We start from the raw sequence: 14,276 nt of genomic DNA, 5'->3' as shown, positions 1-14,276 counted from the left end.
CTTATGATATGATATGTTATGATAAGTTATGATACGATACCTTATGATATGATATGTTACGAAATTATATGTTACAATATGATTCATTACGATATGGTACGATACGTTATAATACGTTATGTTATAATACGTTATGTTATAATACGTTATGTTATGATATGATATGTTACGAAATTATTTGTTACAACATGATACGTTACGATACGATACGTTATGATAAGATCCGTTATGATATGTTATGTTATGATACTATACGATACGTTATGATACGATATGATATGATACGTTATGATATATGTTATGATATATGTTATGATATATGTTACGAAATGATATGTTACGATATGATACGTTACAATCCGTTATGATACGATACGTTATGATACGATACGTTATGATACAACGCGTTATTATTACTATTACCATTACTTTACTTTATTTGACAGGGGCCATGCAAAACAAAAACCGTCAGGCCAGAGTTAGCCATAAGCTAAATTTCATCTGTGGTCCCTGGGCAGGAAGATGTAATAAAATTTACAATATAAATGATACATAACAATACGTTATGATACGTAATGGTACGTTATGATACGTTATGACACAATAGGTTATGATACAATACGTTATTATACAATACTTTATGATAAGATACGATACGATATGATACAATATGTCATGATACGATATGATACGATACAATACAAAACGACACGGTACGATACGAAAATCCCAGAAAGGAAAGATATCGCAACGTCCAGATTTTTCCAAAATAATGCAGCCTTCCTGTAAGAGTTAAAGTGGCAGGCTAAGTCATTTGAAAATAGAATTTAGAATGGAAATTAAATCACCATATCCCTCACAACACATTGATTAGGAAGCTGTTTTGAGTATTCACTGTATTACAGTTTATTACACAGTAACCCGGCAACCTAAGAGCTGCTCTGAAACCAAAGATAGAGGGCTCATCTGGGTTTCTGTGAGCAGGATATGAGATGTTTAGACAGAGGAACGAGAAAGGATCATTTAAATTCTAATCTACTGAGAGTGACTGACAGAGAGGAGGGCAGACCAACTCAAACAAACAGAATCAATCAGAGGAAGTGTGTGTGTGTGTGTGTGTGTGTGTGTGTGTGTGTGTGTGTGTGTGTGTGTCTGCGTGTGTGTGTGTCTGCATGTGTGTGTTTGTGTGTGCGTCTGCGTGTGTGTGCCTGTGCATGTGTGTGGGTGCAGGTGTTTAAGCTGCTTGTAGGTGGATACTGTGATGTTCAATAATGCATCAGGTGCCTCTGCAACACATTCATTAATGTGTGTGTGTGTGTGTGTGTGTGTGTGTGTGTGTGTGTGTGTGTGTGTGTGTGTGTGTGTGTGTGTATGTGTGTGCACTCACCTGTGGGCGGATGACTCTCTCAATGTTCTTCAGGGCTGTGTCGGGGGAGGGGGGGGAGCAGTCTGGAGTCGGGCCTGTCGAACAGTTGCCATGGTTACCATGCTCCCCCTCACTCGTCGCTACATGGGACGAGTGACCTTGGAGAGAGAGAGAGAGAGAGGAGGGAAGTGAGAAACAGGTAGAGACGGAGGATTTTTTATGTTTCAATGTGGTGCGTTAGCTAGTTCATGCTAGTGAGTAAACAGCATACCTGTCAGTTATTCTAAAAGGATCGCTTTAATCAGCCGAGTGATTAAAATTTAGGCCTTGCGTGGCTGAACTCTATATTTATTCCACTGTTATGAACTTTTCAAACTTACTCTTATACTTCACCCCAAAGGAAAGATCATAATAACGTGTTAGTTCCCCCATCATTACTATTTTCCCATAACATGAAGATAAAGTTTCAGTTCACAAAAAATAAACAGAATAGAAATTGATGTTAAAGCTCCTGGGAGGGTCGCTGGTGGCCTAGCAGTCTAAGCACCCCACGCATGGAGGCTATAGTCCTTGTTGCGGAGGTCGCTGGCTCGACTCCCAGCCGGTCGACCATTTACTGCATGGCTTCCCCCACTCTCTACTCCCCACATTTCCTGTCTCTCTTCAGCTGTCATGTCAGTAAAGGTGAAAAGAAAAAAAAAAAAGCCCAAAAATATAACTTAAAAAAAAAAAAAAAAGCTTTAAACCATAGACTATAAAATATGGACGTGGTATTCCTGACGTCACCCATCTGTTTCTGAAGCGCTGTTTTAAGGCCAATCGTCATCGGGAGCCATATTGCTGCTGTTGAGTGATTGTGATGTAAAGAGGTGGGCTTTGAGCATCCTAGCCAACATCTACAGCGTTCCCACAGTCAGCTTTGCCTCTCATGGAAGACTCATAATCTCTGATGACATGTGAATCAATACTGATGCCTCTTTGTTAGTAAGTAAACCAGCCCACGAGCAACAAGACTGACAACATGACTTCTATATGGTTATTTTTAATGTATGAAACCATCACCGCAGGGTAGGTGTCAGGCAAAATGATATGCTGCAAGCTGCCTAAACAGCCTTTTTAAAACTTTTTCCACAGCAAAGATTCTTGATAGGTGATACATTTGACAGTTAAAGGAAAGCAGGAAGAGATATATTGTTAAAAGCACTACCGAAACATGTACAGAAAGAGAAAAGGGAAGCGCAGCTTTCACCACCGGAGGCACCAAATGGAAAGTTGCTCATAGGTGCTTTAACCTCATAAAGAATTAAGTGGATGGTAATCACATGTATGCAGATAGATGAAAACTTGACGTTTTGTAGAAAAATGATCAAGTTGCACCATCACGTATAAAACTACTGTGGACAGCTGCATGATCAGGGACATGTGATGTCAGATTAGATTAATGTGTGTTTATTTTGTTTTGACGTTTTTGTTTATGACTAACTAAGGCGTCTTTTTGTCAGCTGTAGTTTGCATGTTGTGTATATCATCATCAAAGGATGCTAGTTATCCTGACACAGCTTAATTGCAGGCTTCTCCACAACAGCTAAAGCAACTGAAAACCTGCTTTTCAGTCCCCCCAAAAAACAAAAGAAAACAAAACAAAACAGATGATAATTGTAAGGAGATTGGGCAGCACTATGTACTTGTGAAGCTTTTGTACTTGGTGCTTGAATCCTCATTATCTTTTTCAAACTTTTCCCCATCGCCTCAACTCGGAACAGCCAAAGATCAGGGTTACTGCAAAGCTGAAACAGCGTCTACATTTTATGTTGCATTTGCATAAAAGTGACTTCTGAGTGGAACTTTTGGGTGAACTGAGAAATGAAAAAGAAGGTTCAGCTCAACACTTAATGTGCTGCATAGAGAGAGGTGGAGAGGGTATGTTTTGTAAATGGGAACGCTTGAGCAACAACAACGGCATGAAAACATGATGACTGCACGCTGCGGTTTGATGTCTTTCTCACAGACGTACACATCATCAGAGTGTGTGTGGCTGACTGTAGAACCGGAGTGTCGGGGCTAATTTCCCCTGCGTCTGATCATTTAACAGAAGGAGAAAAGAAGAAACGGAAGAAGTGCTGAGGTAGCTGAATGAAATTTCAGAGGGAGAGAGTATCTGTCTTAATCAAGAGGAGACCAACACACTTTCTCTCAAATACTGTTGTCAGAGCACATACACACGAAAACACACCAACGGCTTCTGACAGCTGCCACCTGTCTACACAGATCCTATCAGAGAGCAGAACATAAGCCATTTATGGTCTGACTTTACACTCAGGACGACCTCACTCTCAGCCCTGTTGAGAAACTTTTACTGACTTATATTTAAACACATGAATGCTCTGTTAAGACTTTTTAAAAATCAAAAACTAGAAGTTAAAAACAGTTATTAGCTTTGTTTTAACTTTAGGTGTAAAGTGAAATTCTTCACAACTCCCACAACTCTCCCTCACGTGTTCAAACTGAACTAAGTCTCACAGGAAATAAAAAGCCAGGCTGCTGATGATGTTTTGGATAATGACACATATAATGAAACACTATCCTGTATTTAAATTAGCCGGATGAATCTTCACAATCAATTTTTCCAGGATGCCGAGGAGGATTTGCATGTCAAAAAAAAAAGTTCCCATAGATTAAACTCTCAGACCATCAAACTCTGATGACAACATTCATTTTTCTGATTCATAAATAAGAATTACAGTCCTCTTTGTTAGTAAAAATGACCTAAATGCACCACTATTTCCTCAGAGAGAAAGTGCAGGCGCAGAGGGAATATGTGTTGAATATGTGAGTCTAGTCTGAGTGACTCATTTATAATGTTTCTGACTGATGTTTGAGCAGGTGAGAATCTACAGTCCCGACCAGAGCTCTGTAACATCAGAAAACTAACTCAGTGCTTATTGATAAATCCATGGTGCTGTCCGTGGTGCTGGAGATGCAGATGGATTTCTAGTAGCAACATTTTTGCTCCATTAGTTGATTGAGTCATGATCAATGACTGTAAATTAATATGGACATCATGGCTCTATGCTCCTCCCAGTGTGAGTGTGAAGCCAAAAGACTGACCCCATGCACAGGGACGTATTGCACTGGTGGAGCCAAAGCATGTGCAGAAGTGATCTGGTTTGTGGAGCAACAGGACTGATGTCACACCCCTTCCGCTAACCAAAACACATCTTACAGTTATTGATAAAATGTCCCTCAAGTTGGTACAGTCCACAGCAGAACAGATTCTTGTCTTTGATTTTTTAGTTTGACCCATGTCCCATCTGTTATAATGGGGGAGGTGGCTTTTTAAGACAGATACTGCAGCCAGTCACCAGGGGGAGCTCCAACAATTATGGCTTCATTCAGGATGGCTGTTGTTCTGTGCAATCTACATACAGTCTATACAGTGTCTACAGCAGGGGTGTCAAACTCATTTCAGTTCAAGGGCCACATACAGCCGAGTTGATCTGAAGTGGGCCAGACCAGTAAAATCATAACATAATAACCTATAAATAATGACAACTCAGAAATGTTCCCTTTGTTTTAGCGCAAAAAAGTACAAGTACATTCTGAAAATGTTCACATTTAATTAACTATCTTTTTACCACAACTGCTGTTGTGAGTCTCAGAGTTGGGCCAAATATTATATTCTTTCAGCACTGAAACCTCCTTCTGAAAATGGTGGATCCACCGCTTCTACATAAACGTAAAGTTTAGTGTTGATTGGATCTTAAAATGCTCTAAAAAGTCTATGAAATTCAACCAGATTATGCAAACCGCAAATATTCTTTTTCCTCACTTTGAGTAAAAAAAAGTCCTGGAGCGCTGTTCAGGTGCCCTCCCCCCTAGAGGACAAATTTGAAATCGCAGTTACTTTTATTGAAAAAATGCAATTAATGTCTTCTCTGCAATTTTTCACTTTGCAAAGTCATCCTGCATTGGAACCTCTGGTGGGGCCTTTTTGGCCCGCGGGCCGTATGTTTGACACCCCTGGTCTACAGTCTAACAAGGTCTGTCCATCCTTGTCTTCATCAAATAGTGGAATGGTTCTGAAGAAAGATAAAGTCCAATTTTGTGTTTACTGCATCTAGTATTTGAGGTTTTGGCAGAAAACAGCACCAGTGTTTTGATGTTGTCATATTTATTTCTTCAAAATCCCCCTCTCTTAGTAAAACTACCAGATTTGTGAATATCAGACTTTCAATTCTGTGATGGGTAAGGACAAGAGTCCAGCTTCTTCTCCCTAATAAAAAAGACTTTGAAAAACAAGACAGTGGCACGGCTAGTGCATTGATGGTTAGTGTTTCTCACACATACAAAGTCTCTGGTGTGGGCCACCCAAGTACAATGTAAACCATTTACCTTTATTTTTAACCCCTAGAAGATTGCTATCCATGATCAATGATTTAGAAAATCTCTCATTGCTCTCTGTCTCTGAAGTCTGATCACCTGCTACACCTGACACATGCTGTGCAGCTGATCAGAAAGAGCTCCTTCAGTATGTCCCTCCTGTTAATGCACTGACTGTAGTGTGACGTCTCGAGCTAAATACAGACCTGCTCATACAGCTGTTTGAAAAGTTATGCGCAGCTCAGTTTCTGCTGATGTCATTCTGCCCTCTGATACTTTAGGATTGTTGCAAAACGTTTCTTCATTAACATGTCTCATCCACACGTGAACCACATGCTGTGATAATGTAATAACAAGTCAAAGATATGTGATGTATGAGTGCTCTATTTGGTCGTTTTTAACAGATGTTCTGATGATGATTATTCTCAAAGGATCACACACATACAGGAAGGCTATGAGCAACAATGGGAGGTGGGGCAGGACAAACTGCTGTGTGTATAAAGAGGAGAGTCATTGGTTGTGTGTGTGTGTTTGTGCGTGTGTGTGTATATGCGATGGTTGGGGGTAAAACAGAGCAGAGCTGAGCAAGTTAAAGTCACTTGTGAACATACACAAACAGGCATTAGAGAACAAAGCACAGTTGTTATATAAACTAATCTAATGATAGAATAGATTAAAAAGATAACATAACGTAATATAGAAATGGTTATCCCCCAAGTATTTTCAGCATGCCTCCCTTCCCCCCATCGCCATCACATCTGCCACATTCACAGAGTCATTCTGTAGGATGTTCGGATGCTGTCTATATGTTAGACCTGTGATAGAAATGGCAAAGTCTCCAGGCTGTACCCCACCTCTCATCGAATGACAGATGAGACTGTCTCCAGGCCCCAAAAAGCCTGAATGGATGAAGGGGTATAGATAATGGATGAATGGATGGAAACACTTGGGTCATGCATCAAAATACTGTTTTTTCTACATGTGTATGCACTGGATGTGTATAAAGATGGACGACACGTCTACGCATCCTCTCATTGAACAGAAACTGATCTAAAAATAACCCTGTGATGGGTTCTTACATCTTGTGCATTAGGAGCCAGTCTGCACAGTACCGTCATTTTTTCTAACCAAAACCCTTTTAACACAACAATGAAAAAGCAGAGACCACTTCAGGTCAGTACAGCCTAACAGATTCTTGTGTTGATTTGAAGTGGAAACTCACTTTTTTTTATAGGAAGTTCAATGACTCCTACAGTTGAGGCCAAAATTATTAGTCCCCCAAGAATTATGGAACTTTTTCCTTAAATTCTGCCCAATGTTTGAATCACTGATAAATCTTGATATAATCAAACATTCACCAGTGCTATTCTGTAGCTTTGGTACATTTAATAATGTAAAAAACATTTTTTGGCAAGCTTTATATCAAATATAGTAAAAAAATGGGGTGGTCAAAAATATTAGCCCCCATGTGAATTTTTGCTTTCAAAGCACACCTGTGCAGTCAGTTGGTTTCCTAACAACACCTGAGCATTCAAACAGCATTGAGCTTTACTTAAGGGACTCCAAACGGGGCTCTTGAACACTTTATTTAGAGAGACTACTCTTAAGGCTGATTTATACTTCTGCGTTGAATCAACGGCGTACCCTACGCCGGGGGTCCGCGTAGCTCCCGTACCTACGCCGAGGCCTACGCACGTAGCTGATGTGCACCTCCTCCAAAATGTAACTCCCGGTAGAGCCGACGCGGACCTCAAGCCCTGTGATTGGTCCGCTCAGCGGCTTTGTATTTCCCGCATTTACAACACTTCCGGGATCCCGGACATCGGCCGCACATCGGCCGTGTATTTCATCTCTTCCTCTCTATTCATCATGTAATCATGTCTGTATGATAAACAGCAACATGTATCAGCTGTAGATTAACATAAAACGCTCTGAATCTCTGTGGAAAAGTAAACAGAGATCGTAGCGGGACCGGAAGCAGGCGACCGGCTATCAGAGAGACCGCACTGCCCTCTAGTGTTTCGGCAGAGAATTGCTGCGCGACACAGACACACCGACGCACAAGTATGTGGTGCTCATGTCTGCGTCAGCCCCTGCTGCGTAGGGGAGACGCAGAAGTATAAATCAGCCTTTACTAACTATGCCAAAGACAATGGAAATCAGTGAGCTCAGAAAGAAGATAATTGAGGCTCATAATAAGGAGGAAGGCTATACTGTCATTCCCAGGCGTTTTACAATGTCTAGAACAGCTGTACGTTGCCTCATTGCAAAGTACAAGGAGTCAATTTACGTAAGAAACAAACCTAGGCATTGACTACATCTCATTTTGGACATGTCATTTTAACCTTTTCTTGTTTCAATGAATTGCATCAATAACATATCCAAATCAAACTTAGTGAACATTTTGACATTGTTATTTTGGAAACAAATAAACCATAAACACTTGTTGGTAATGGTCAATTTCATAGAGAAATCAAAGGTTTTATCAGATTTCACAAGGGGGGGGGGGGTAATAATTTTGGCCTCAACTGTATGTTTGCATAACATTTGTTTTCTCTCATCATTCCTCCTCTAGTCTGCTAATCAAGTCGTATTGGTCAACAGAGTTGCAAGTCATGGCGTTTTACACTTACAATAGCATCAAATAAATACCTGACTAAAAAAAACTCTCAGAAGCTGAACCCTCAGACATAGATAGGCACAACAAGATCTAACTTTAATGACAGGAAGCATTTTTGAGAAATACTTATTTGACATGTATGATTGCTTTTTGACATTTGACATGTAATCAAGCACAAACAACAGATGGCATCTTGTAGCGCGACATGGTTTGTCAGTATTTTGATCGAGTAAATAGAAATAGAGTTGCCTGGAGGCTGTGTGTGGCAAGGAACCACTCGGAGCAATGCATAATCAACGTAAGCATGTGGACGTTAACCTGCAAGAGGACCAAAGGCTGGTGGTGCTAGCTCTTCTTACTGTAACCACACTCTTCAAACCAACCTGACATAATTTACTGCAGCCAGTCAGTAGGGGGAGCTCTATATGTTTTGACTTCATTTTCTGGAAGCTGTCATGTTGTCCATATGTTTAGCAGAAGACACGTCCTGAGCTTTTAGGTTCAACAGGTTTCAATTTCCAAGCAATTCTACCTTTTAGTCATGCTTAGCTGACGAAACAGTTTCAAACTCTTTAATGACTTCTTTTGACATTGGGTCATTTGTTTTCTGTGGATCATTAGATCTGAATTACAACGACAATGGGTGCAGAATTAAAGAAGTCTTACTACACTTACTACTCCACTATCTTTGTTAATAACTTCCCAAACTTTACAAAGAAGGATCTGAGTTTATTGACAGACAGCAAATGAACAGTGTGTTTTGAAGCATGAGCATGAAGTCAAATTTGTATTTTCTGTAGTCTCATTTCAGATTCTTTGTTTGTTGTCTTTCACCTGAAAGTTCGGCACGTCTTTTGTGAGCTTCTTTTTTAGTTTTCCTTAAGAAGTCTAGTGTAGAAGTTACTTTTCAAGAAGTAAAGTTGATTTTTTAAGACAGTTCTTGTGAATTTGTTTGACTTAGTACAAGGACACAGAGGATAACTCACTTCCTTAATAAAGGGAATAAAAAAGGAGACAGGTTCGTGGAGAAGAATAGCATCAGACAGCAACAGGAGATGTAACCATGACTTTAGAAATCACTATTTAAATAAAGCACCAGTATCAAACAGAGAGCCTCAATGGAAACCAGAATATATAACTAAAAAGTCCCAAACAGCTTATTTAACATGATTAAACAACATGTTATTCTTCATTTATAATATATTCTATTCAGCTGTATTCATTCTGCAGCATCGTCACAAAGGTTATGTAAATCTCAAAGTTTCCCCTCCTGCTGCAGACAGTGCCACTGTCTCTCATCCATATATTTACTTTGAGCTTCTAGCTGCAGACACAGACACACATACACAACACACACACACATACATGCATCAGTCCTTCAGGAAAAAAGTGACACCGCTTCACAGCATGATCTCGCATCTCTTCACGTGCGTCTTTTCATGCGCGCGTGCAAACACAGACAGAGCAAGGCTTTACAGAGAGGTTGTGTAGGTACACATAAAAAACACAAATACACATATATTATAAGGAGGTGCTTGGAGCTGAATCAGTGATTAAATGTGGGCGTAAGATAGATAAAATAAATACTGGAAAAATGAGCGACAGGGGGAAGAAAGGAAGGATGCAGCAGAAGGATATATATAGATAGAGATGGAGATGGAGGGTTGGTCCTACTGGGTAAATAAGCCTGTCAACAGTGAGGCTTTGATGATGGATGTGGGATGTGAGTGTGCGTGTGTGACTGTGCTTCCTTCAGATGTGCTTTGAGCTCACTCCTGGGGAAACTCTCTCTGTCCCCGTTGCCAAAGGGAATACGTGTTTGTGTGTTAGTGTGTGTAAAGGTGAGAGTGGGGATGTAATAACTGTTAGGTTTTATGTCTAAATGTTTACAACCATATGTTCAGGTTCGATTTGTGTGCGACCGTGAAGAGCCTCTCGGAAAATGTGAAATCTTGAAATGGTTTAAAGCTCCTGTGGGTTTGGAGTTTGGTGCCCCATGTGGACAGAGCGGAAAGTCTTTGATGTTTTTGTCCTCTGCATGTGTAGGTAGTGCTTTCTGGAAAAAAATGTCACCCTCCGGTCACCCAACAGCCTTTTCATCATGGTTATTTGCTATGCAAAATGTCAAAAACGCTGACTATGGATGTGTGTTTAGTTGACTAGGCAGTTAGAGGTCGTCACCCCCTCAACTTGTAATAGATGCAAGCTCTCGCCTGCCTCCTTAGCACATTTATTCTGGTATTGTCCAAATCTGTCTGCCTATTGGGGCTCCATCTTCCAAACACTGTCTGATGTTTTTAATCAGGTAGTCCAACCTGATCCTCTGATCGCTATCTTAGGGATAGTCAGATATAGAAATAAGAATCTGACAGGAACTCATCTCAGAATAACAAAATGTGTAACTTTGTTAGCTGGGAGGCTGATCCTGATCCTGCTCCAGTGGAAATCCTCTCACTCCCGAGCTGGACTCATTGGCTGAGAGATGTGATGCAACACCTAAAACTGGAAAAACTGAGATTCACAATCCATAACTCTGATGAAAAGTTTGACAGAACATGGAAACCTTTTATAGAATACAGTAGAGACAAGCTTGATACCCCACTAAGCTGAAAGTAAAATTAGAGATAAGTCATACCCATTATAAAACTCTTAATCTGCTGCCACTGTTAGAGCCCATCACTTAAAGTGAAGTTTTGATTGACTAACTTCATTACTGTTGGGTTGTCTTTCTGTTTATTTTTTTCAGAACTGCCATAGTGTTGTAATTTGTTTGTTTGTTTTTGTCTGTAAAGTTAGTAATGTTTGAATGTCCTGTATGTTTTCAAATAAGAAAACGATCAATAAAAAAATATATATATATAAAAAAAAAAGTCATCACCCTCTCGTCTGCACCAAAGCCTATTTTTTTTGCAGTCTCAAAATACTGGTGAAATGTTGCATCAACGCTGTAATGCTACCAGCAACAACTAGCCGTATTGCCTTGATACTATAATGCTCTACTCCTCGGACGTAGGCACATACAGATGACAGATCTTGAAGTGTTGAATCTTCCTTTAAGAAAAAATGTGAAGTTCAAATCTCTCAAGGAGTCCAGTTGAAGTACAATCCAAGAAAAATCTTTATTCACTCATGCATCTGAATAAAGTGAGTTGATTCTCTGCCGCAGACCAACTGAAGAACAAAGACATTACAATGATTTTTATAGGAAAGATCAGTTGGAACGTTTGGCACAAATGATCTTAACCTTGGGGGACCGGGCCTTTGCCATAGCCGCCCCCACCCTCTGGAACTCTCTCCCCCCCACACATCCGTGCTTCTGACTCACTTCATTCATTTAAGTAACAGTTAAAAACTTACCTTTTCAAACAGGCATTCCCCTCACATTAATTTTTCCACCTCTTCCCTTGTCGTCTGCTTGTCTTGTATGTCTTTATTTGTATTTATTTATTTATTGTCTCTCTTGTAAAGCGTCTTTGAGTTATTTAAAAACGCTTTATAAAACTTAGGTATTATTATTATTATAAAGACATGCCTTTTCTTCAGTTTACAACATTTTGATTGAACATCAGTAACGGCGTCATGACCATAATTATTTCTATTGTGCAAGCAACAACGTGACAGGCACATCATCCCACTTACTGGGAGATATAGGTGCTGAATGTTTATGAATCTGAATCAAAACAACCGTGACCGAGTCATGAACCCCAATTGAAAACAACTGTGACTGGGTCATTGGACCCATATCTCGACATCTTGGTAGGGAGAGAGGTTGCCCTTACAAAACTGCTGACAGGGACTTTCCAATGTACCATTTGAGGCCTGAGAAGGTACAAGTGATTCTCTAGGTCACAATTTATGGCTTTGTGCAGATGCATAAGAAGATTTACATCCCTTCCTCTTCCAATGGCCACGTTTGGCCTCCCCAATGCCTACACGAGGTCAGATAGGCCTGCAGATGTAATATGCTACTCACACTACTGTGTGTGTGTGAGAGGAGAGTGAGAGGAGAGGTTTAAATGAGAATAAAGAAATAAATACACTGCAGTAGCCACACTCTGGAAACCAATCTGACATCATTTACCTGCAGACTCTGTGATCTTGTTGTCAGAAGAAGTTTGCACTCAGTTAAGCTGGACTACACTGTACTACTCAGTTTCTCAGGCGTGTGCAGACTTTATCACAGTGTTAATCAGTCTCTGTGCTTGACTCTCATTGTGTAGAGACTAAAATAACTGAAGTGAGATGAAAAGTTTTTAATTAAATCTTTTTCTCATCAACTAAATCAGCTTTTCTCAAGTTTTCCTTTATGGACATAATGTGCAGTTCAAGGGAGGTAACATATATACACATATATAGACAACATACAACTAAATGTATGATATTGCAATATCCAGTTATTCATGTGTTTAAAATCCTAATTTTATCTTAATGTGACTCATGTGTTGTGATAATATTGTTTTGTAGTGTCTCCCCCTTTGCATACCAAGCTAAAAAATCCTCCCAGGAGCTTTGACAGGTTTCACAGCATTCACATATTCCTTGCATGCTAAAAATACATAGTAAAGTGTGCGTGTGGCAAAGCATGACAGAGTCTGGGTTTACACAGATGTATCTCTTTGTGCATCAGAGCAAGCTGCACGGCTTGTTAATGCAACAGGATGTACAGGAGGAGTGCGTCTGAGTCCGCTATCCTCTATCCGCCTCCTCCTCCTCACCTAATGAGACAAACACAGTCCGATTCAGATGACTTCTTCAGGCTGTCTGTTCTGCCTCCCTGCAACACTGACATGAGGCTTTTCATATGTGGGCTGGATGTATGTGTCTGTGTGTGCACTTACACAAGCATGTTCTCTCCTATGACAGAGTAGCAAATTATAGCTTTGCTCTAAGCACAATGTCTCACATTGATTGATAATGAATAACTGTAGGAAAAAATATACTGAGGCGTGAAAGTTATCTAAGTTATAGCCTAACCACTCAATAGCTTCAAAAATACTAAACAGGAACCAAGTTTGATAAAGCACCTGTAGTCTGAGCAAAATTAAGCATTACAAAATCTGAATTAAATTAACTAAAGATTACACACAAAAAAACCCTGTATGCAAATCCTGATAAATTATACTAATATGTAATAGTTATTTATTGAAGCTATATAAAAAAGAAAAATTAGGTTTGTCAATCTGTTCATTTTTTAAATCGTGATTAACCGCTTTTTCTTCTTCTTTTTTTTTAAGTTATTTTTTTGGCTTTTTGCCTTTATTTGATAGGACAGCTGAAGAGAGACAGGAAATGTGGGGAGTAGCGAGCGGGGGAACACATGCAGGAAATGGTCGACCGGCTGGGAATCGAACCAGCAACCTCTGCGACAAGGACTGTAGCCTCTGTATGTGGGGCGCTTAGACTGGTAGGCCACCAACACCCCTTAACCCCATTTTCAATCACATGTTTAGAACTTAATTATTTAACATTTCAAATATATTTGTTCAGTCCGTACTAACAATGTAAATCAATTCTTTATACCACTGTTATACAAGGAGAAATATGCAGGAGTGCATGTACACAATGCCAGTCAGTGTAAATCTGGTATGCAGTTGTTCCAAGATAATTTTATGAATACTCCCTGAAGACCAGGGATTCCTGGTTTTTGCGACAACACTTGAACTTTTTAAGAGTTCCAGTTTGATTGTTTTCTCTGTTTGTTTCAACCAGGTTCTATTTGCTTATACAAGATTATTTCCCACAAGGTTATAAGGCATATGACTGGTTACAAAATGTTGAAATAAGTCTCTGCAGGTTTTTCCTCGATGCTGACTTGCCTGCAGACAGTTGCCACACACCCATTTAAGAAGCTTGGTAGTAAACTTCTTTGATTTCAGTCACAGGTCTGTGGTGATTCACACACACACCACA

General features: G+C 39.9%; 1 protein-coding gene across 5 annotated transcripts in view; it reads right to left on the bottom strand.

Annotated features, from left to right (window-relative positions):
• anks1b (ankyrin repeat and sterile alpha motif domain containing 1B) overlaps nucleotides 1-14,276 on the bottom strand; it is a 375,728-nt gene that overhangs the window by 146,639 nt on the left and 214,813 nt on the right. For all 5 annotated transcript variants that reach the window (XM_034673234.1, XM_034673233.1, XM_034673237.1 and 2 more), the window contains one exon: nucleotides 1,388-1,524. In XM_034673234.1, the coding sequence (XP_034529125.1) occupies nucleotides 1,388-1,524 (137 nt within the window). The remainder of the gene's footprint in view (nucleotides 1-1,387; nucleotides 1,525-14,276) is intronic.

Source organism: Notolabrus celidotus, chromosome 21, assembly GCF_009762535.1.
Source record: "Notolabrus celidotus isolate fNotCel1 chromosome 21, fNotCel1.pri, whole genome shotgun sequence".
Taxonomy (NCBI): Eukaryota; Metazoa; Chordata; class Actinopteri; order Labriformes; family Labridae; genus Notolabrus; species Notolabrus celidotus.
The sequence above is the reverse complement of the archived record's forward strand: the minus strand, read 5'-3'. Positions and strand labels throughout refer to the sequence as shown.